We start from the raw sequence: 24201 nt of genomic DNA on the forward strand, positions 1-24201 counted from the left end.
ATTTCTTTGTAAATCGGCATAGGAGACAAAATTTCTGTTTTAGCTGCGAAAGACACCCTCGCTACTCCACTACTCTGTAAGCGAGGTTAAAAACCAGAACCAAACAAACAAACCCAGACTGCCTTATGCCCTTTGCCCTTTTGGGTCTGTAATGTGAGGAGGGCGGTGTGTAGACCCTCCCTGGGCTGTACCGATCTCCCTCTGTGTGTGCTTGCTTAGGATTCCCCTGCCTAAGAGAAGAGGTGTCTAGGCATGAAGTAGAAGATACTGTGAAAAACAGTATATAACAGTCTAGAGGGTTGCTTTTTGAGATGGCATGTGTCTAGTCGCTGGTGTGACCTGGAGAGAGTGTAAAATTTGTGTACAAATGGAGGCATCTTGTATTGGTGATCAATTGATTATTTGTTTGTTTCTTCCTAGACAACCTTTACCCACCGTGTTCAGCTTGCTGCTTCCACTAGAAGAAAGAACCCCACTTGTTTGTCAGTGTACAGGTATAATTTTATAAATCTTTTACATAGCTCTTTTTTGAGTTTGAAGGGAAGAAATGAAGGCACTTGTGAAAATTTATTTGTTTTATAAAAACAATGTATGAGGTATGATAAAAAATACAGTGAATGTTTAAATTAAAAAATAATTTATTGCAGTAAATGACACATTGCTATTAACCCCCCTGAAAATATTCCCTCTCGCTTCAAATACACTTATCCCATCATTCTTGCCACTTTCTGTAGCAGTTCTGGAAGTCCTCTTTCCTGAGTGTCTTTAGTTGCACTGTCATGGCTGCTTTGCACTGATGTCCTGAATCAATTCGAAATGTTTACCTTTTATGGTCATTTTGACTTTGGGGAAGAACCAGCAGCCACATGGTGCCAGGTCCGGTGTATAAGGTGGATGAGGACACACCGTAATGTTTTTATTTGACAGAAATTGCCATACCAGAAGCGATGTGTGACACGGAGCCTTTCTGTTGTGATCACAAAATATGGTGAATGCTGCTGCCGAGTGCCATCCAACAGAAAGACAGGGATCTTCAATATGGGAAGTGGCATGTCGAATCTTAATAACAAAGTGTGACAAGTTTCAATTTGTTCGGTGTAGTCAGTCAAGTGTGAGCGACAGTTGAGAGAAGGTGTGTTTTCAAGTGTGCCATAAATCATCCTTCATCATGACAATACTCCATGGCACACATTGTTTCTGATATGGCAATTTCTGTCAAATAAAAACATTACAATGTGTCCTCATCTACCTTGTTCACTGTATCAGGCACCTTGTGACTTCTGGCTCTTCCCCAAAGTCAAAATGATTCAGGACATCGAGGCAGCCATGGCAGCGCAACTAAAGACACTACCACTAAGGAAAATAAAATAATGTGCATTTATGTGGCAGCACAGTCTACCTTTATTGACTTGCCCCTCAAGGTTCTGCCAGTTTTCTTGGCATGATATAGTCCAGAGGCACCTTGATAATCTTGTTATCTTATTAAACAATATGCTGATCCATTCACAAGATAGCAAGAATTGTCAATGCAAGGACATACAAGCCAGAAGTGATAGATAATGTCGGAGAAAGTTCAGTGTCATGATACATGGTGAGTTTCTGAGTCCGCTTGTCTGGGGCATGTCAGGGCATCCCTCCTAATGTGAAAGGTGAGTGCTGCACCTTGCACTGCATTGAGTGGTAAATCTTTTTGGACTTCAGGTATTTGGGTGTGCCTCTCCAACCAGGCAACCTGTGAGACTGACAGTCTCTGTGGCAAGATGCCCTAACATTTAGGTTTGTCACCAAGCCAACCCACTGCACTGCAAGTATCTATACCACTGAGAGAGATGACGAATGGAGCCTCTGGTGAGTCCCAAATGGGGAATTACAGGGAAGACATCCCTTGTCCCCTCTCTGTAACTATTCTCAATTTGTAAAGCAGTTTCTGTGTTGCTTTTGGTCCTGGTAGAGACTGAACACCTGAGCATGGCATGTCCAGGCAACCTGAATTGACTATTATGACATGGAAATTTTCTGGTGGTTGAAAATTGGGAGCATATAGTGCATTCCATTAGAAAATAAACAATGTTAAATGCGAGACTGGACCCACACATGCCTGAAAGGCACAGGTGGATTGCATGAACTCATGGCTCGAACTCCCATAGAACCTCTTCCCTCTGCCTCCCACCTCTGCCTCAGTCCACACTCCTGAGCTCCTGGGACTTGGGGAGTTCTCTGAAACTGGTTAATAAAGAAGGAAAAGCCAGAGGTCTTGTTTGTGGATAGATCTGCATGGAATGTCCACTAGAGGAGATCTGTGGTACAGGAGGCTCTCAACAACCCAGATAAACATGTCACCCTGTCATGTGAATGTCAGACATTGACTTCTCCCACCTCCCTGGTGCTGGCTCAATAGGCCCATGTACAAAGTGGCTATGTAGGCATGGATGGAAGCTATGCTAGAATTCATAACATGGTCTTCCCCTTACCAAAACTGACTGACTACCACCACTGTTGAGAGCCAACAGCAGAGGTCAACACAGCCCTGAGAATGTCTTCCCCAGTCCCTAGAATATTTCTGCACAAACTTAAAGCTTCAAGGTTGATGACTCAGAGTGAACCAAGGAGTTTGATACTGTGTCCACATTTGCCTTCAAATAGATAGAAGATTAGTGATGCAGATCAGACTTTCTTGATCATATTTTAGAGACAGAAGCATGTATGTATTGGATACCTGATGTGTGCTAACAGAAATACCAAGCAACAGAAAGAGGACTTCTCAGAGGAGATCTCAATGTAGCTCTCAACGTTAATGCACCTAAATGTGAGGAGTCAAGTAAAAAAAAAAAAAAAAAAAAGCTGTAAATTAAAAAGATAATAATTCTGGATGATTTTAAATATATACAAAAATAGAAAGAATAGTATAATAAACTCTCACGTCCCCATCACACAGCTTCAACATTTATCAGTTCACGGCCAACTTTGTTTCATCCATATGCCTGCTCTCCTCTCATTGTCTCTCAAGCATTATTTTAACAAATCCCAGACCTCCTGTTACTTTACCCATAAATATTTTGATAGCTATCTCTAAAGGAAAGACTCTTAAAAAATAGTCCCAATGCCTTTTTTACATCAAAATTCTAATAATTCTAATAATTTCTTAATATTATCAAATATCCAGTCAGTTCAAATTTCTCTGATTATCTCATTTTTGTTTCAATTTATTTATTAAAGAAATCAGGTGATTTGTCCTATAGAGTTTTTCATAATGTGTATTTTATTAGTTGTATCCTTTTGGTGCCATGTAACATTCCTTAGTTCTCTATATGCTTCAAAACTGACAGTTGGCTCCAGAGACTTGATCATATTCAGGTTCTAGTTTAGGCAACAGTATGCTATAGGCAGTGGTGTGTTCTATTACGAGGTAAAGACATCTGTTTTTCTTTCTTTCTTTTCTTTTTTTTTTTTTATGTTAGCAATCATGGATAATCATTGCCTAAATCCATTAACTTTCAGGGATTGCACGTGGTTATTGCAAGTTTAATTCTACATTTCTTTTTTCATTTCTCCGCTGGAATACTTCGATAAAGAGAAACTTCCCATCATCCACTGTTGGTTATCCTGAGTACAGATTGACTAAGAAAGTGGAATGGGTGCTTGAATCTTCCCCTCTGTTTACTAGTTTTCCAAGTAATGAGTTGGTTTCCTCACATTCTCTAGCTGTATTTTTAAAGTATTATTAGAAAATCACCAATTTTAGCATACAGAATATGTTTCAATCTATTGCCTTCCTTATTAGTGCTGAAGACATTCTGTCTTTGGTCAGTGGAAACTCATCAGGTTGGTTCTGAATCTTTTTGACATGCTTCTGACTGTCTCAGATTGCCTCTTTGATTTCTGGTATGACATGATATTCCAGGCTTATTATTCGTATATTTCCTTCCCCTGGCGTGGAATCGGCCATTTCTTCAAGGACCTCTGATTCCTTATAGCAGAATAGGCTATTTAGAGACTACAATCTGAGTGTTGGGGGTGTTCCTATTCCCTTACTCCTTCAAAAATAACCTTTAAAAATTTTTTATTTGGGAATATTGGGGAACAGTGTGTTTCTCAAGGGCCCATCAGCTCCACGTCGTTGTCCTTAAGTCTAGTTGTGGAGGGCGCAGCTCACTGGCCCATGTGGGAATTGAACCAACAACCCTGTTGTTCAGAGCTCGCACTCTAACTAACTGACCCATCTGCTGCCCCCAAAAGATAACCTTTTAAAAACGATTTTAGTGTATCCTTCCTTTGTTTTGATGTGAGCAAATGTGTTTATATAATCATACTCCTTTCTTAGACACATGGCAGTGTGCCATACCCACATTCCTCCACCTTGCTTTTTTCACTGAACTCATCCTGGCCATCACATCACAGTATGTAGAGATATCCCTTTTCATAGCTCAACGTACCCTATTGTGTGAAGGTACTGCACTTTATTCCACCAGCCCCCTCTTAAGGGACATTTGCATCCTATTCTGTATAAATGAAGAGCAGTGAATTTTCAACAAGAACAGAAATGTAAGTACATGTGTGTAGTGAAGAATTGATCTTACTGAAGAAGGTTTAATCTTTGATCTCAGCCACTGGGAGGTGATTGCTAGTCCCCTGGAACATCTTGGTGATAAGAGTATCGTTGTTTGCCTGGGGACATTGGGCCACACAGTGTTAGGCCTGACTTCCGGAGGAATTGGAGACCAAAGGTATTAGCCAGAGCTCCAGGAGAAAAAAGGCCAGCCATATAGGCACTGTGTAATTGAGCCCCAATAAAAACTGTGGAAACCAAAGCCTCAGATAAGCTTTCTTGGTTGGCAGTCATCTGTGCTCATTGTCATACATCATGGCCAGGAGGAGGTACCACTGTCCAGGACTTCAAGCCATTAGTCAGCTGGAATTTCTGCTCTTGGACCCTTTTTGGACTGGGTCCTATGCATCTTTTCCCATGGCCGATTTTCATCTCTATGCTCACCTGTAGAAAAACATGAGCACAGCAGCTTTCAATGAGCTCTGTGAGTGCTCTGAGCAAGTTATCAACCTGAGGTGGCTTTGGCACCCCCCCACCCCCTCTCCCCAAAAAAGTTGCGATTGGTGTCAGAAGTGAAGGAAGTTCTTATGGGGACTGTTCCTCAGACTTTGCAATTTCGTTAACCTGTCATAACAAGAAACGAAAGTATTTTGAAAGAACTAGTTTTTTTCTTTCTTTTTTCTTTTGTTTTAAATTGGGGATGGGGAACAGGACTTTATTGAGGAACCGTGTGTACTTCCAGGATTTTTTTCCAAGTCAGGTTGTTGTCCTTTCAATGTTAGTTGTGGAAGGTGCCGTTCAGCTTCAAGTTGTTGTCCTTTCAGTCTTAGTTGTGGCGGGCGCAGCTTAGCTTCAGGTCCAGTTGCTGTTGCAGGGGGCACAGCCCACCACCCCTTGCGGGACTCGAGGAATCGAACTAGCAACCTTGTGGTTGAGAACCCACTGACACGTGTGGGAATCGAACCGGCAGCCTTCGGAGTTAGGAGGACAGAGCTCCAACCGCCTGAGCCACCAGGCCGGCCCCAGAACTAGTTTTTTCAAAAGGAAGAAGTCACTCAAGTGAAGTAGAAGTATAAACAGCTCATTAAGTGAAAAGATGTACAGTAATACCTTAGTTTACCTGTTGTTTTAGTACTGGGCCTCCATTTTCTTTTTAGAGTCTTCAACTTATAACAGACCTACATTTTAGAGTTCAGATTTTATTTTTGGAATCCCACGTAGCTTTAAAGGATACATAGCTACCTCAGATTGGATTTATGGCAATAGCCCTTCTGCTTGGGGCAGAATAAACAAGTGAAAATCTCCCCACCAGGGCAAAGGTAAGATGCACAGTGAGGCTCTGGGCCTCCCAGGGGGCAGAAGGAAGGGAAGTAGAGAGCCCTGAGAAAATTGTGTCCTCTGGGAACCTGAAGCACAAAACCGCCTCTCACATCCTTGTTTCTGTGGTCAATTGAAATGTATTGATGGAAACCATTCCCCCCACTTCCAGAAATGCTCACTCAACAAGTACTTCATTGAGAATCTTCTATTTTCCTGACACTGTTTCATATGCTTGGGAAGTATTTGTGGACAAAATAAACAAAGATTTCTACCCTTGTGGAGATTACATGCTGTCAGGCATAGATAGACAATAAATAATAAGCATAAGAGATTAAAAATTATGTGCTATGGTAAAGGTGATAAGGACAATGCAATACTTTAAGAGACCAGGGAAGAGGGGATGAGGAGGGCAGGAGTAAATTGAAGAATTAAGTAGGATGGTTTATGTCCCTCTCCCTGAGAAGGTGGGATCTGAGAAGCACTTGAAGGGGTGGGGAGTTGGGCAGGTGGGTGCTGGGAATGAACCAGTCTGACGGAAAGGCTGGAGCAAAAGTCCTGTGGCATGTTTGAGAAACATGATGGGAGTCAGTAAGTCTGGAGTGCAGTGAGTGAGGGGAAGGAGAAAGAGATGGGTCCGAGACTGAGCGGAGCTGTGGATGAGCTGCCTCGGGAATGAGTTTGGGAAGGTCTGCCCTCTACTGTCACCACAACTGTCATTTCTGCCCATACATCCTGATTGCTGCATCACAGTCTCAAAAACACTTCCACAAAAAAAATTCCTTGGGGGATTGTACGAGGTGATTAGCAAATAGAATTAGGCAGAATTCTCTGGCTAAATGTGGACTTTATTCATTTTTCTCAGTTGAAGTAACCCAGTAACAACTTCTAAACAGAGCAGAGTGGAGTGGAAGTTCCTAGCCTCGGGGCCAGTAGGTCTGGGTTTGTGATCCCAGCGCCATCACTCTCAAGTTGTGTGACCTGGGCAGGTTGGTTGTCCTCTCTGAGCCTCTGTTTCCTTAGCTCTAAAGTGGGGATAATAATCAGTATCTGTTATAGGCCGAATTGTGTTCTCTCCAAACGTGTATATTAAAGTCCTGGCCCCACTTCAGAACGTGACCCTATTTGGAGTTAGGGTCTTTATAAAGGTAATTAAATTAAAGTGAGGTTATTAGCCTGGGCCCTAATCCAACTGTTGTATTTATAAGAAGTCGAAATTTGGACACAATCATGCACAGAAGGAAAACTATGTGAGGGCACAGGGAGAAGACAGCCATCCACACGCCAAGGAGAGAGGCCTCGGAGAAACCAACACTGCTGACACCCTGATCTCACACTTCCAGCCTCCAGCACTGTGAGGAAATGACTTTCAGTGTTGAAGCCCCCCAGTCTGTGGGATTCGTGATGGCAGCCATTGCAGACTAATCCAGGACCCCAAAGAGTTGTAATAGGTTGTGCTTTTTGGTAACTGGCTCCCAGATCAGATTTGTTCTCCCCTCAGAGGCACATGCTCCCCACTGGCAGAGATCCTGCCAGGAACAGGCACGCCCAGGCATAAATGCCAGTTTTGACTTTTTCCTTCATGGAAAATATTTTTTCATAAAATAGACAAGATTGCAATTTAAATTCCATCTGCACATCCCTTTTGATTTTACTATATGCAAGCACATAAAAGTAATATAGAAGTATAGTTAACAATGAAACTTCATAGAAAAGTATAAATCGGGGGCGGGGTGGGGGAATCCCTCTCTCCATGCTTCTGTCCCCTGCTGTGTGCTCAAAGGTAAGCAGCGAATACAGGTTACTTATGGACCCTGCCAGGAAAATGTTTCATTCATTTATCAGAAAACACAGGTGTTTGAATCCTTTAAAATTTTACACAAAAGGCATCAAACTCTGTGCGGAGTACCACCCCTCTCCCTTAATCTCTTGCAGATCTTTTCCTATCAGCCATACAGATCTGCCTCGGTCTCCTGGGTTGTACAAGGTAACTCACATCATTCAATGCAAAGGGCAGGTGCTTCCAGGGAGGGGGACAAAATGCAGGCTCTCCACAAGGTCCTCAGAGACCTGGCTGGCTGCCTGTACCCCTCTGCTCTGCCATCCCCAGAAGCATCTTCACCTGAGAGTGGCTGCAAGATGTCGCCAGTGGCTGTCAGGAGTGTGTGTGTGTGTGTGTGTGTGTGTGTGTGTGTGTGAATTTACATTTATAGGAGAAGGGGGGAGAAGAGAGAGAAAGTAGCCTTTCCCTCTGAGTGCATAGCATCTTTGTAGTCAGGCCGAGCTAACTTAAGTCATGTACTTCCCTTAGACATGACTGCTACCAGGGAAACGCCCTGTGCAGACTGGCCTAAAGGAGCCTCCTCTAGTGAGACATGGAGGGGAGGCCTGAGTGTGGGTTCCTGGGAGGAAGGGGTATGGAGAGTAGGTCGGGGCCAGCAGTATCTGCAGGGTAGGATGTATCTTGTTTGCACAGAACTGCATATATGTGTGTTTAAGTGTGTACAGGTAGGAGCGACGTGAAGCTCTCTAACAGTGGTTATCTTTCGTTAGCCGTTTCACTCTTTACAATGAACACATTTACATTTTACAAAACAAAAATAATAATGTCCCACCATAAAGCCACCATTCCACAAATCACCACCTAGAATAGAAATAGGATAATTGTCTTTTCCCGTGAGCATGCAGAGTTTTATGGTAATCCCTATGATAACGTTATAAGAAGTAATTATTCCAGACACCCTTGAGACATGGGTCATTGACTGCAAGCTGGTATGAATTCTGCTTTGCCGTATCATCTACCTGTCATATGCCTGCTCTGTGCTAGGAGCTGGGGATTCAAAGATGAAAGTTTTCTACCTCTCCCCCAACGGTGCGTGGGGCCTATTGGGGTAGGACAACACATGCAAATAAAAGAACTGAGGCACCACGTGTCTGTTTTCATGAAAAGTACAGGGCCACAGAGAGGAAGTGATCCAGGGTTTGGGAGAAGCTGAGGAGAGGCTGCAGGGGGCATGATGTCAGAATTGAGTGGGAACGATCACAGGAGGTGGGTGCCTGGCATACCCACCGAGGAACGGGGCCACCTGCAGGCCATTCTCACTGCAGGCCAGCATCATGGCTAGACTCTGAACTGGAGTGTAGGCCAATGTCTTGTATTCGTTTTCTCTTGTGTGTGACAAATTGCCAAAAATTTGGGAGCTTAAAACGACATCCATTTATTATCTCACAGTCTGTAGTTCAGAAGTCCAGCAAGGCATGGGTAGTCCAATGCTCAGAGTCTCACACTGTGAAATCAAGGTATTGGCAGGGCCATGTTTCTCTCAGGTTCAGAGGAAGAAGTTGTTTCCAGGCTCAGTCAGGTTGTTGGCAGAACTAAATTCCTTACAGCCCCTTCTATGTTGGAGGTGGTAATCCCAGCCAGGCCCTGAGGCCTTCCTGGGTTTCTGGTATCTCTTGCCTCCCCTTCTGCCTTTCTCTTCTTTTTTTTTTTTTAAGTTTATTCGGGTGACAGTTGTGAGTAAAGTTACATAGATTTCAGGTGTACAATTCCGTAATACATCATTGATATGTCACATTGTGTGTTCACCACCCAGAGTCAGTTCTCCTTCCATCACCGTGTATTTGATCCCCCTTACCCTCATCTACTAGCCCCGCCTCCGTTACCCTCTGGTAACCACTAAACTATTGTCTATGAGTTTTTGTTTCTTCATTTGTTTGTCTTGTTATTTTGTTGGTTTTTATTTATATACCACATATCAGTGAAATCATATGGTTCTCTGCTTGTTCTGTCTGACTTTGCTCTGCCTTCTTCTGCGTTTAAGGACTCGTGTGATCCCACTGGACCCACCTCCATAACCTAGGATAATCTCTGTTTTAAGGTCCACTGATTAATCACCTGAAGTGCATCTGCAAAGTCTCTTTTGAGGAGTAAAGTAACAGATTTATAGTCCAGGGGATTAGGAGCTGCAATTGTTTTTGGGAGTCATAATTCTGCCTGCCACAGCCCTGGACCTGGACCGTGGCAACCATCAATACCTAGTACAGAGTCCTGATGAACCACCCAGAGGGACACCAGACCTCCTGCCAGGTGACCAGGGCCAGTCCCAGCCCCACCAGGCCTCTTCTTCCTCTGGGAGGTGTCAGTGAAGTTGGTTGGTACAGAAGCCCAGAACCACCAGCCCTGTGGCCAGGGCCCATTTGAGAAGTGGCCTGCCAAGTATTTATTATTATTGTTATTATTATTATTATTATTATTTTAAATTTGTGGCCAACATTTTTAAAAAATGAGGTCTCATGAAAATTGAGATTTGTGCTTTCTTTTCTAAATTCTGGAGCTCTATTGACCCTGAGTTCCTGGCTGGGCTGGAAATGGGGGCACCCCAGGGGAAAGGAGAGTGTCTCTCCTCCTTTCTGCTCCAAGAAGCCCCACTCTGATCCCACTCCCAGCTCTCCCTGGGCTCCACTAAGATGGGGAGGGAACCAGCATTTACTGGACACCCGCCAGTGGCAGGCACTTAATATTTATTAACTCATTTAATTCCCCCAAACAACCCGGGGAGGCAGGACTTATCCCGCTTTACTGATACAGAAAGCTCTGTATGGTCACCGGCCCAGAGCACAGGGCAGTGCCCTTTGCCAGGTGGCCTCTTCTCTGCCGCCAGCCCGAGGTCCCACCCTGCCTCAGACCCTCAGGCGCCCCGCCCCTGGCTAGTGGGGAGGGGGCCAGAGCAGGGAGCCAGTCCGCGCCTGGGGCGGTCCGTGTAGTCACGTGAAAGACCTAGTGGAGCGCTAATCGCGTAGAGTCCGCCGGGCGCCAGGCCGCTCACATCTGTCCCCGCGATGCCCGGGACCCGCCTTCCTGGTCCTCGCCTGCAGCCCAGGGATCTGTCTCGGGCCCCGGAGGTAAGGAGGGCCGCGCGCTGCGCTCGCAGGGCACTCGGAGGTTCCCGGTGACAGCAACCGCGCAAAGCCAGAGCCGGCTGCGTGTGGGGGCGGACTGTGTGAAGGGAGCGCGCGGGCACCTTCTCGGTGCTCCTCAGCCCTCTGGTCGCGGCGCCCTCGGGGCCGCTGTCCCGCGAAGCGCACGGCTGACTGGGCACACGGTAGGGGCGCTGTCAAGCCCGCACCCGGAGGCCCATCACAGCCGTTTCCACAGGCAGGGCCGAGGTGGAATCCAGCCCCGGTGCCCCACGCCTGAGGGGCTGTGCCAACCGCCCTGCGTGCGCTCGGTGAAGGCAGGAAAACGAACAAGGGTCCCTGCGCAGGGAAAAGCCCGCGCGGGAGGAAGGTTGCAGGATATGGGCTGGGAGCACCAGTGCAGCCCCTGCTGCTCTGATCCCCTCCGACCAAGCAGTGGGCTGCAAGTTCCTTGGCTGGGCTCCGTTTTACCTCCAACAGCTTGAACTTAGTTGGAAGACTTGGACCTTCAAAGCGGTGCTTCTTCATTCTTCCTTTTGCTGGACAAGAACACACAGTGGAGAGGGAGGCTGGGTGCCAGTGGTGGGAACCTCAGCTCTGATACAGGAAATCTTAGCTGGGATTTTACAAGATGCTGGGACTGTCATCTCCTGGAGACTCTGGTTTCCCCTCTGAAAAGCAGGGGTGATAAATCACACAGCCCTGGAGGAGTTGGGAATACTGTGTGGGTCAGTCTGGGGTACAGTGCCTGGCACATGTAATGACAGCCAGGCTCTAGACCTGTCTGGGTCCATTCATGTGTCTCCCTTTCCCCTTGGTTGTTGTGCAAGTGTGAGGGGGCTGAGAGTGTTTTAGCCTGTCTTCCTCTTCTTAGCTGTACTCCCTCAGCCCCCCTCTGCTGCAGTGTGGTCCCTGCCTCTTCTCTGTGGGCTCCTGCAGCCTGCTCAAGATGGTCCACAGGGTAGCCTTGTGCATGTGGTTAAAAGCCCTGCTGGGAGCATTGGCCTCCCTCTCTGGCCTGCTGGTCTCCGAACGGGTTAGGCCATGTCCAAAAGGAGAATTTCCTTAAGGGAACAGGCAGAAGAGAGCCGGCCAAAGAGAAAGGAGAAGGATTCTTGGTCCCCAGCTCTTACCCAAGTCAGGCCTTGCTCCCCTCAATCTACAAAATGATGGGCCTCACTGAGATGGCTAGTCTTGTTTGCAAAGAAAAAATTTTTTTAGTTTGAGACTCTCGATTTCTTCCCTCTGTGGATTTAATGCTTCTTGTTCTAAATAAGAGAACAATGTAAAGAACTAATCGTTTGAGGCCTCAAGAAATGCAAGGAGGGCTGACAATGGCCCAGAGTCCTGACTGGGGCCTGTGAGTCCTTTGGCTGAATGCTGCCTGCAGGACTCAGATGTTGATGTCCCTGTATACTTCAAAGAAACCCTCCCCCCCACCAATGGAGCAGACAGAAAAGGTGAGAGCTGAGTACCCAGGGGGAATCCTCACCAGAACCCCCTGTATTCTGAGACTGCAGTGATGATCGAGTCATTCAGCCAGAGATGCGCTTAAATCTTCCTTCCCAGGCTGTGACCTCCCACTTGGTGGCTACCGTGACCTTATTGACCTGTTGAAAAGTTAGTTTAGGGTCACTTAACAAGAAACTGCCTTGTCACCTGAACTGCATTTCCACTCTCTTCTTTTCAATAGTTTTCTAGAGCCCATTCCTGCCTGGAGTTTCCTTTGGCAGCACTAAGATGGCACGCCCCTCCCTCTGGGGTACTTACCGACACTTTCAGCTTTGAAGTAGAAATAACCAATGCTAGTGATTCCCAACCTTACTCCTGGTTAGAATTACCTGGGGAACTTTCAGAACTGTATCTGGGTTCAGACTTGACCCTGGGGATTCTAATTCAATTGCCCTGGGTATGGTCTGGGCAAAAGTAACTAGAACTACCTAGTGATTGGAAAGTGCAGCCCTGCTGAGAACCCCCCTCTGCTATTTCTTTGTGACTCTATGTGATCACCTCTTGATACTTTATGTGCTTCTTTTTGAATGTTCTTATCCTTAAACATGTTTGTCCAGGTCTTGGATTACCCTGTCTTTGGGCTCTCGGTCCCCTGGTGTTCCCGTACAGCGATTTGCAGAGGGGTTCTTTCTAGGAGGAAAATGGCAGTAACCAGGAGGGCTTGGGAGAGTGTTAACTTAATCAGGTGGTCACAAGCTGATGTACCCACAGGGGTCAGGGGGCAACATCAAACCAGTGGCTTAGGTAGGGATTATTTAGCTGGGGAGAGGAGAGTAGCTTGTGGTGACCTCCTGGAGGGCATGTCACCTGCCCAAAGAGGACCACACCTACCCATTTCCAGTTGGTGTGACTGCGTGGCTGTCGTAAATAGCAAAAGCGTCCCCAAACTTTTCCCAGGCCTGGATACATTCCCCCTTTATAGTGGCCTCTGCAACACCTTCTGTCAGGTAGTGACATTTCTGCAGCCCTTGAGACCCTTGATCATGAGACTGGCTTTGGCCAAAAGCAGGTGTGACACAAGCAGAGGTATGAAAAATACTTGAGTGTTGGTGCTGTTCTCCTGATGCTCTTGGGAACCCTTTGACCACCAGCGTGGGAAAGAGCCACGCTAGCCTGAGGCACATGGCCAAGAACGTGAGTGTGGCTCTCTGAGACCGTCTAGCCCCAGATGACCAGAGAGATCACCTAACGTGGCTCAGAACAAGGACTGCCCGGCTGACCCACAAAATTTTGGAAAATAATAAGTATTTGTTTAGGTGACTGAATATCATGGTAGGCAGCAATAACATATTGCCAAATGTTATGACCTTTTAAGGAGAAACCAGAAGCTCACATTTTTGTACAAGCTCCAGTTTTTTGCTTTTGTTTTTTTTAGATTGAATTAGTAGTCTGCATCCATAAAGCACTCTCTGGCCAAACAAAACATATGTTGTGGCTGCACCTGGTCTGTGGGTTGCTGGTCTTTCTGCATAGTGGGACATGAAGTGTTTATACCAACACCAAGTTGCCACCTGTTCTCCCACCTTTCTTGCCATGGCTACTGTGCCCCAGCTTACTCTTAGCAGCTGTTTCTTTGTGTGGAATGCCCACAATACACGATAGTTGGACAATTAAGTTCGCAAACTTTCCACCGTGCACTTACACGGTAGGAAGTTCGTGAACTTAATTGTCCAACCTTTCATATGTCACAACCCCAGCTTCTCTAGCAGTCTTTCCATGTGGAATTGGAAGCCAGTCATCATGGAGAAAGTGAAATTCGAAGATGGGCCCACAGTGAAGGAAAGTGGGAAGGATACTCCTGGTTTTAGGTGAGCAAGAGATACATATGGCATGGAAGTTGGGGCTAGTGGGGACAGTGGAGTCTACCAGTTTGGGCCAGAGAAGCAGGAGACAGGGTTGGAGAGATAGAGGGGGGATTGTGGAGCCCCTAAATGCCAAGCCAGGGATTTCAAACTTGATTCTATGGGCATTCTAGGTAGAGAGAAGTTACTTGAAACTTTTGATGGGTGTTGCATGGGAAAGCAGTGCTCTATCCCTGTTCTGGGCATCAGTGCACCCCTAACCTCTGGAAGGAAAGAAGGGAGGGAAGAGAAGAGAGAGACAGACATAAGGTACACTGTTTGTACTGACAGAAGGAAAAACTGACCCTGAACAGAATTTAACTTAAGATTTATGGTAACTTCTTTTTATCTTAAGTTATGGTTAGTTATTATCATTTTCTCAGATATCTAAAGAAGACATACTGGCTTTTTTCAGAGCACTTCTATCAACAACTTCGTGTTTTGTTAAGGTCCTTGTTGCCTGACGTAAAGGTTTACAATTGTTTGTTCCTGAGGACATAGGGAAATCACTGCCTTGCCCTCCTTCCAGAGCTTCTGGACTCAATCTTCCCCTCCCTCCCTCCTGCTCTTCCCTTTCTCTCTCCCCAGAGGAGTCCTCTCGCTCAGAATGAAGGCTCACAAAGTTGAAAGGGTGGGAGCAGAACACACAAAAGTTTTAAGTACATCTTTTCTTCTGTTTCAATAGTTATTTTTTTCCAGTTTTGAGAAATAATTTAAATAATTTATATAAAAAATGTTTACACATTTAACACGTTGCGTACGGATCACAAGAATCTTCACGAGGGATTTAAACCCCGCCGTACGCAATGTGTTAAGAAAGGGAAAAACTGTATTAAAATTGTAATACTCAATATATACCAATAACAAAAGATGAATACAAGTCACGTTTGACATCTGCAGTTATAAGAGGTGCTCAAAGTGGTTATCATCAGCAATTTTAATAGTTTTTTCTTTTCTTAAAATGTGTATACATTTTTTGGCACCCTCTGCACATATATCGCTGTAAAAGTTTGAGCTGTACAACATGATGGTTTCATTTACATGCATTGCAAAAGGATTACACAGTAGGTTCAGTTAACATCCATCTTCTCATATAGATACAATAGAAAGGAAAGAAAGAAAAAAAAAGTTCCCTCTGGTGAGAACTCTTAGGATTTACTCTCTTAACAATTTTCCTGTGTAACATACAGCAGTGTTAGCTATAGTCATCATGTTGTACATTACATCCAAGATACTTTATTTTTGGTTCTTTGTACCTTTTGAACTCCTTTCTCCAATTCCCCTTTCCCACCTCCACCCCCGCCTTTGGTAACCACAATTTTGATCCATTTTTTTGGTTGCTGTTTTTTTAGATTCCACATATTAGTGAGATCATAAGGTATTTGTCTTTCTCTGTCCGACTCATTTCATTTAGTATAATGCTTTCAATGTCCATCCACATTGTTGCAAATAGGATTTCCTCATTTTTTATGGGTGAATAATATTCCATTGTAGCTATATATTACAACTTCTTTAACCATTCATTTAATGATGGTCACTTAGGGTGTTTCAATGTCTTGACTATTATAAATAATGCTGCAATGAACATGGAGGTGCAGATATCTTTTTGAATTAGTGTTTTCATTTCCTTTGGATATATTCCCAGAAGTGGAATTGCTGGGTCATATGGTAGTTCTATTTTTTATTTTTTGAGGAACACCCATGCTGTTTTTCATGGTGGCTGCACCAATTTACAATTCCACCAACAGTGCACAAGGTTCCCTTTTCTCCACATCTATGCCAGCATTTATCTCTTATGTTCTTGATGATGGCCCTCCTAACAAGTGTGAGGTGACATCTCATTGTGTCTTTAATTTGCATTTCCTTAATGATTAGTGATGTTGAGCATCTTGTTTTAAATTAGTTTCAGGTGTACCAAAAAAACATAGTGATTAGACCTATGTCTCACTAAGTGATCACCCCAATAATTCTATTACCCATCTAACACTGTACATAGTTATTACAATATTATTGACTATATTCCCTATGCTATACTTTACAGCTTCATGACTTTTTTAAAATTATAGTTGACATTCAGTGTTATTTTATATTATTTTCAAGTGTACAGCGTAGTGGTTAGACATTTATATAATTTATGCAGTTATCCCCCTGATTAGTCTAGTACCCGTCTGACACTATACATAGTTCTTACAATATTATTGACTATATTCCCCATACTGTACTTTTCACATACCTGTCAGCCTCTTGTATGTATTCTTTGTAGAAATGTCTATTCAGGTATTTTTCCCATTTTTAAAATTGAATTATTTGTCTTTTTGCTATTGAGTTAGTTCTATGAGTTCTTTACATATTTTGGATTTTTAAAAAAATTATTGGGGTGACAATTGTTAGTAAAATTACATAGATTTCAGGTGTACAATTCTGTATTACATCATCTATAAATCCCATTGTGTGTTCACCACCCAGAGTCAGTTCTCCTTCCATCACCATATATTTGATCCCCCTTACCCTATTCTCCCACCCCCCACCCCCCTTACCCTCTGGTAACCACTAAACCATTGTCTGTGTCTATGAGTTTCTGTTTCTCATTTGTTTGTCTTGTTGTTTTGTTGTTTTTGGTTTATATACCACATATCAGTGAAATCACATGGTTTTCTGCTTTTTCTGTCTGACTTATTTCGCTCAGCATCACACTCTCAAGATCCATCCATGTTGTCACAAATGTTCCTATATCATCTTTTCTTACCGCAGAATAGTATTCCATTGTGTATATATACCACAACTTCTTTATCCATTCATCTATCGAAGGACATTTTGGTTGTTTCCATGTCTTGGCCACCGTAAACAAAGCTGCAATGAACATTGGAGCACACATGTCTTTATCTCTAAATGTTTTCAGATTTTTTGGGTAGATACCCAGGAGAGGGATTGCTGGGTCATATGGCAATTCTATTCGTAATTTTTTGAGGAACCTCCACACTGCCTTCCATAACGGCTGCACCAGTCTGCATTCCCACCAACAGTGTATGAGGGTTCCTTTTTCCACAGCCTCTCCAACATTTGTTACTATTTGTCTTGTTGATGATAGCCATTCTGACTGGGGTGAGGTGATATCTCATTGTGGTTTTGATTTGCATTTCTCTGATGATTAGTGATGTTGAGCATTTTTTCATATGTCTATTTGCCATTTGTATGTCCTCTTTGGAGAAATGTCTCTTCAAGTCCTCTGCCCATTTTTCAATTGGGTTGTTTGTTTTTTTGTGTTGAGTTGCATGAGTTCCTTGTATATTCTGGATACTAGCCCCTTATCGGAGGCACTGTTTGCAAAAATCTTCTCCCATTCAGTTGGTGGCCTCTTTATTTTGTCAATGGTTTCTTTTGCTGTGCAGAAGCTTTTAAGTTTCATATAGTCCCATTCGTTTATTTTAGCTTTTACTTCCATTGCCTTTGGAGTCAAGTTCATAAAATGCTCTTTGAACCCAAGGTCCATAAGTTTAGTACCTATGTTTTCTTCTATGCAGTTTATTGTGTCAGGTCTTATGCTTAAGTCTTTGATCCATTTTGAATTAACTTTGGTACATGGTGACAAATAGCAGTCCAGTTTCATTCTTTTGCACGTGGCTATCCAATTCTCCCAGCACCATTTATTGAAGAGGCTGTCTTTGCTCCATTGTATGTTTTAGCTTCTTTGTCAAAAATTATCTGTCCATATTTATGTGGTTTTATTTCTGGGTTCTCAATTCTATTCCATTGGTCTATGTGTCTGTTTTTCTGCCAATACCATGCTGTTTTGATTATTGTAGCCCTGTAGTACAAGCCAAAGTCAGGAAGTGTGATACCTCCATTATTGTTCTTTTTCTTAAGATTGCTTTGGCTATTCGGGGTCTTTTGTGGTTCCAAACAAATCTGATGATTTTTTGTTCTATTTCTTTAAAATATGCCATTGGGATTTTGATGGGGATTGCATTGAATCTGTATATTGCTTTGGGTAATATGGCCATTTTAACTATGTTGATTCTTCCAATCCATGAGCACGGAATGTCTTTCCATTTCTTTGTGTCTTCTTCAATTTCTTTCAAAAATGTCTTATAGTTTTCAGCATATAGGTCTTTCACATCCTTGGTTAAGTTTATTCCTAGGTGTTTTATTCTTTTTGCTGCAATTGCAAAAGGAATTGTTTTTTGTATTTCTTTTTCTGAGATTTCATTGTTAGTATATAGGAAAGCAATGGACTTTTGTACGTTGATTTTGTAGCCAACAACTTTACTGTATTCATTGATTGTTTCTAATAGCTTTTTGGTGGAGTCTTTAGGGTTTTCTATATATAGTATCATGTCATCTGCAAAGAGTGATAATTTAACTTCTTCATTCCCAATTTGGATGCCTTTTATTTCTTTCTCTTGCCTGATTGCTCTGGCAAGGACTTTCAACACTATGTTGAAAAGCAGAGGTGATACGGGACAGCCCTGTCGTGTTCCTGAATGTAGAGCAAAGGGCTTCAGTTTTTCACCATTAATTATGAGATTAACAGAGGGCTTGTCATGTATGGCCTTTATTATGTTAAAGTATTTTCCTTCTATACCAATTTTATTAAGTATTTTAATCATAAATGGATGTTGTATCTTGTCAAATGCTTTTTCTGCATCAATTGATATAATCATATGATTTTTGTCCTTTATTTTGTTTATGTGATGTATCACATTGATGGATTTGTGTATGTTGAACCATCCTTGTGCCCCGGGGATGAACCCCACTTGATCGTGATGAATAATCTTTTTAATGCATTGTTGCATTTGATTTGCTAGAATTTTATTTAGGATTTTTGCCTCAGTATTCATCAGAGATATGAGTCTGTAGTTTTCTTTTTTTGTGCTGTCCTTACCAGTTTTTGGTATCAGGGTAATAAAATGAGTTAGGGAGTACTGTCTCTTCTTCAATTTTTTGGAAGAGTTTGAGCAGGATTGGTGTTAGATCCTCTTTGAAGGTTTGGTAGAATTCACTAGTGAAGCCATCTGGTCCCGGACTTTTGCTTTTGGGAAGGTTTTGGATGACTGATTCAATCTCGTTACTGGTGATCAGTCTGTTTAGATTTTCCAGTTCTTCATGGATCAGCTTTGGAAGGCTATATGTTTCTAAGAACTTGTCCATTTCTTCTAGGTTATTGAACTTGGTGGCATATAGTCCTTCACAGTATTCTTGGATGATCCTTTGTATTTCTGTGGTGTCCGTGATAACTTCCCCTCTTTCGTTTCTGATTTTGTTAATTAGTGTCTTCTCTCTTTTATCTTAGTAAGTCTAGCCAAGGTTTTGTCAATCTGGTTAATCTTTTCAAAGAACCAGCTCTTTGTCACATTAGTTTTTTCTGTTGTGTTTTTGTTCTCTATTTCATTTAGTTCTGCTCTAATTTTTGTTATTTCCTTTCTTCTGCTGACCTTGGGTTTTACTTGTTGTTCTTTTTCTAGTTCTTTAAGGTGTAACATGAGGTTATTTATTTGGGAGTTTTCTTGTTTCTTGAGATAGGCCTGGAATGAGTAAATTTCCCTCTTAAAACTGCTTTCGCTGCATCCCAAAAATTTTGGTAGGATGTATTTTCATTGTCATTTGTTTCTATGTATCTTTTGATCTCTCCTCTAATTTCTTCTTTGACCCAGTCCTTCTTTAAAAGTATGTTGTTTAATCTCCATGTATTTGTGTTTTTTTCCCGTTTTCTTTTTGTAGTTGATATCCAATTTCAAAGCCTTGTGATCAGAGAATATGCATGGTATGATTTCAATCTTCTTAAATTTGTTGAGACTGATTTTATGTCCCAATATATGGTCTATCCTTGAGAATGTTCCATGTACACTAGAAAAGAATGTATAGTCTGATGTTTTAGGATGAAGTGCTCTATAAATGTCAATTATGTCCATTTCATCTAATGTGTCATTTAGGGCTACTATTTCGTTATTTATTTTCTGTTTGGATGATCTATCCATAGCTGTCAATGATGTATTTAAGTCCCCTAGTATAATTGTGTTTTGGTCAATTTCTCCCTTTAGTTCTGTTAGTAGTTGCTTAGTATATTTCGGTGCTCCCTGATTGGGGGCATAAATATTGATGACTGTTATGTCTTCTTGTTGTACAGTCCCCTTCACCATTATGAAATGTCCATCTTTGTCTCTTGTTATCTTTTTCACCTTGAAGTCTGTTTCATCTGATATCATTATGGCTACACCTGATTTTCTCTGGGTACCATTTGCTTGGAGTGTCAATTTCCACCCTTTCACTTTGAGTCTATGCTTGTCCTTGTAGCTGAGATGTGTCTCTTGGAGACAGCATATGGTTGGGTTTAGTTTTTGATCCAATCTGCTACTCTGTGCCTTTTTATTGGTGAGTTCAGTCCATTTACATTTAGGGTGATTATTGATATGTGAGGATTTCCTGTCATTCTATCTTTAGTTTTCTGGTAAGGCTGTGTCTCCATTGTTTCTTTGCCTTTTGTTGTTGTCTATTATTTCTGTGTGGTGGTATTCTATGATGTTTCCCTCTGTTTCTTCTTTTATTTCAGTATATATTTCAGTTCTGGATCTTTTTGAGTGGTTACCCTTAAGTTTATGTAAAAGAAAGTTTGATATTTAGAGTATTCCATTTTCTTCAGCACGCTTACTTTCTCCATTCCCATATTCCGGTTCAGGCCTTTACTCTCCCCCTTTTTGAGTTTTGGTTGCCACAAATTGTCCCTGTTGATGGTGGTCGAATAGCCTCCTTTAGTATTTCTTGTAGTGCAGGTCGTGTATTAGAAAATTCCCTCAGCTTCTGTATGTCTGGAAAGGTCTTTATTCCTCCTTCATATCTAAAGGATTTCTTTGCTGGATATATTATTCTTGGCTCATGATTTCTCTCTTTCAATAGTTTGAATATTTGTTTCCACTCCCTCCTGGCTTGTAAAGTTTCTGCTGAAAAATTTGATGATAATCCAATGGTCTTTGCTTTGTACGTTACCGTCTTCTTTTCCCTGGCTGCCTTGAGGATTCTTTCTTTGTCGTTGATTTTAGACAGCTTCAATACAATGTGCCTTGGAGAAGGCCTGTTGGAATTGAGGTAATTAGGTGTTCTGTTTGCTTCTTGGATTCGAGGGTCCAGTTCTGTCCACAAGTTTGGGAAGTTCTCATCGACAATTTGTTTGAATATATTCTCTGTTCCCTTCTCTCTTTCTTCTCCTTCTGGTGTGCCCATTATTCTTATATTGCTCTTTCTGATGGAGTCAGAAAGTTCTTGTAGAGTTCTTTCATTTCTTTTAAGTCTCAAGTCTCTTTCTTCTATCTGTGTCATTTCCAGGTTTCTATCTTCGATGTCACTGATTCTTTCCTCCATCTGGTCAACTCTACTACCTAAGCTGGGTATTTCATTCTTAATTTCTTCTATTGAGTTCTTAATCTCTAGAAATTCTATTTGGTTCTTTTTTAAAATTTCAATCTCTTTTGTAAAATGCTCATGCTGTTCTTTGATTGTGTTTCTGAGTTCATTTAACTGCCTATCTGTGTTTTCTTGCATCTCGTTGAGTTTTTTCAGAACTGCAATGTTGAATTCTCTGTCATTTAAGTCACATATTTCTGTACCTTTAAGTGCCTTTTCTGGAGATTTTTTCACTTTCTTTCTGAGCTATCTTGTTGCCTTGGTTATTCATGGCGATTACTGGTTTACTATTTCTCTTCCTAGTCATCTACAGGAGTGGCTTCTGCAACAGGTTGATAGGAAGCGGTCTTTCTTTTGTTTTCCAGTGCTTGTTGGTAGAATTTTTTATTTTTTCTCCAATAGCAGCTTATTTTTCTTCTACCACACGGTAGTGCTATGTTTTCTTTGCACTATTCCAGCTTCTCACACAATGGGGGGATTCCCTGGGAGATGGGCTTCTCCTCTGTTAATAGTTCATCTAGGTCACAGGGCGCAGTGTCCCGGTGGGTATGCGGAGCGCTTTTGATGTTCCAAAGCTCTTCCAGCTCCTGATTCAGAGCCCGTATGTTTCAGAAGTTCTGTTTACTCCTGCAGGGATCCGCCCAGATAGGTGGGGCCAGGGGCGGGGTGAGTTGTGAGAGGTGGCCCAGAGCAATGGCGGCGACCACCACCACATTCAGTCCTGCTTCCACAGCTCTCTCCCCTTTGCTGGAACCAGTTGGGCTTGGAATTTGTGTCTGTGTCCCACAGTTCTCAGAACAGCAAATATTCTGTTCTTTTTATCTGACACTGCTACTGTTTCGCTTCTAGCACCGGGCAGGTGGGGGCGGGGCGAGCTCTGGGAGGGGAGGGAGGGGGCGGCTAGTCTCAGTGCCTAAGGCTCCGTTCTCTGCTCGGCAGTGCGGGCTTAAACCACCGTTTTCAGCCTTTTTCCCTCAGTCTTTTCTCCGAGGTCTCTGCCGTGAGCGTTGGGTTCAGCCGTGTTATATGCTGTCCCCTCAGCCCTGTGGAGCCCTGGCGGAGCCCTAGCAGTCCGAGTTCTTCCCTCTCTCGCAGCTGCGGTGGTTCCGGGAAGCAGCGAGCTCGGCGCACTGAGCTGGGTCTGCGTCCTGCGCCCGCGCGGCTCCGTCTCCGCGCACTTCTCCCTTTCCTCCTCCCTCCACTCGCGTGAATCTCTCACCTGTAGGTGATTTCAGTCGGTAGTGGGCCTCTTTGTCTTGCCTGTCTGCTGTGCAGGGAGTCCTTTGTAGAGTTTTTGTTGTCGATTCGTTGTAAATTCCAGGGGAACTTTACAGAAGCTCACCTCTCGCCGCCATTTTTCCTCCAAAAGACTCTTTGTCTCTTTTTACTATTTTTAATTTGAAGTCTATTTTGCCTCATATAAGTATAGCTACACCTGCTTTTTTTTGGTTACCATTTGCTTAAAGTGTCTTTTTGAATCCCTTCCCTCTGTCTATATGTGTTTTTGAGGCTAAAGTGAGTTTCTTATAGCCAGTGTATTTTTGGATTTAAAAAAAAAAAAATCAATTCGGTTATTCTGTCTTAATTGGAGATGTAATATGTTTATGTTTAAAGTAATGATAAGGACTTACTGTTGTTACATTTTGTTCATTGTTTTCTGGTTGTTTTGAAAGTCCATTTTTCCTTGTTTATCCTGCTGCCTTTTGTGTGTTCTGATGTCTTTTGGTATGAGGATGTTTTGACTTCTGTATCATGTTCTTCTGTGTAATTACTACTACTACTACAGGACTGTCCCTGTGACTACCATGAGGGACAATACAGTCAATGTGTAGCCACTTCTCTGACCCTTCTAATGCAGTGTGTCTTGGTCTTTCAGGTGCAGAGCTTGCTTCAGCTTCACTCCTGTTCTAGGATTCTCTCAGTGGTATCTTGTTCATGAATAGTTGTTATACTTGTGAGGGGAGCAAAGTCAGGATCAACCTATGTTGCCATCTTGGTGATATCACTTTCTTTAAATACATTTTTAAATCTTGGGGAGAGGAAAGGAAATGTCACAGCTACTAGAAAAGGAGAAAAAGAAAATCAAGAGAAGTCGATTATTGTCATCCTGAAATGAAAACACATACATATGAGAATCAGTAATTAAATAGTCATATTTAGACTGGTGATTTTCAATATTGACTGTATGTTAGAATCACCTGGGAACTTTAAGAACTCAATCCTGGGTCCCACCTCCCAGAGATTCTGGTGCAGTTCATCTGGGCAATGTGCACCTCTAAAAGCCAAAGCTCTGAAGGTGATTTTAATGTGCTGTGGGAGTTGAGAACTACTGCCCTGGCAGTCACCAGTGCCTCCCATACTCTGGGGCTGCTGTTTCAAGGTATGAAATCCCTTATAAGCTGCAAATCAGGAAACAACCACAATTTGGTCTGTGCCATTTTCATGGTATACATAGGCAATGGTTCCCATGTAAACTTGAAAAATATGTGCAGCTTTGGAACAGCATGTTTAACGTAAGTCACGTTCTTGCATTGAATTAAAACTATTTGCTTTATGAGAAGATACAACAGGCCTTAATACAAATGAGAGTACTCATTGCAGTCTGTTGAGAGTACTTCCCAGGCAGAAACAGGCTAGACTTGGATGTTGCACACAAATGGGATGGTGGGA

The 24201-nt window shown here is 42.8% G+C and overlaps 1 protein-coding gene across 1 annotated transcript in view; it reads left to right on the forward strand.

Annotated features, from left to right (window-relative positions):
* The first annotated feature begins 10645 nt into the window (after positions 1-10645).
* The window catches only part of LOC109458224 (two pore channel protein 2), a 51069-nt gene continuing 37513 nt past the window's right edge, over positions 10646-24201 (forward strand). The window contains exon 1 of the mRNA XM_019751678.2: positions 10646-10768. Within this exon, the coding sequence (XP_019607237.2) occupies positions 10706-10768 (63 nt within the window). The 5' untranslated portion in view covers positions 10646-10705. The remainder of the gene's footprint in view (positions 10769-24201) is intronic.

Source organism: Rhinolophus sinicus, linkage group LG05 (assembly GCF_036562045.2).
Source record: "Rhinolophus sinicus isolate RSC01 linkage group LG05, ASM3656204v1, whole genome shotgun sequence".
Taxonomy (NCBI): Eukaryota; Metazoa; Chordata; class Mammalia; order Chiroptera; family Rhinolophidae; genus Rhinolophus; species Rhinolophus sinicus.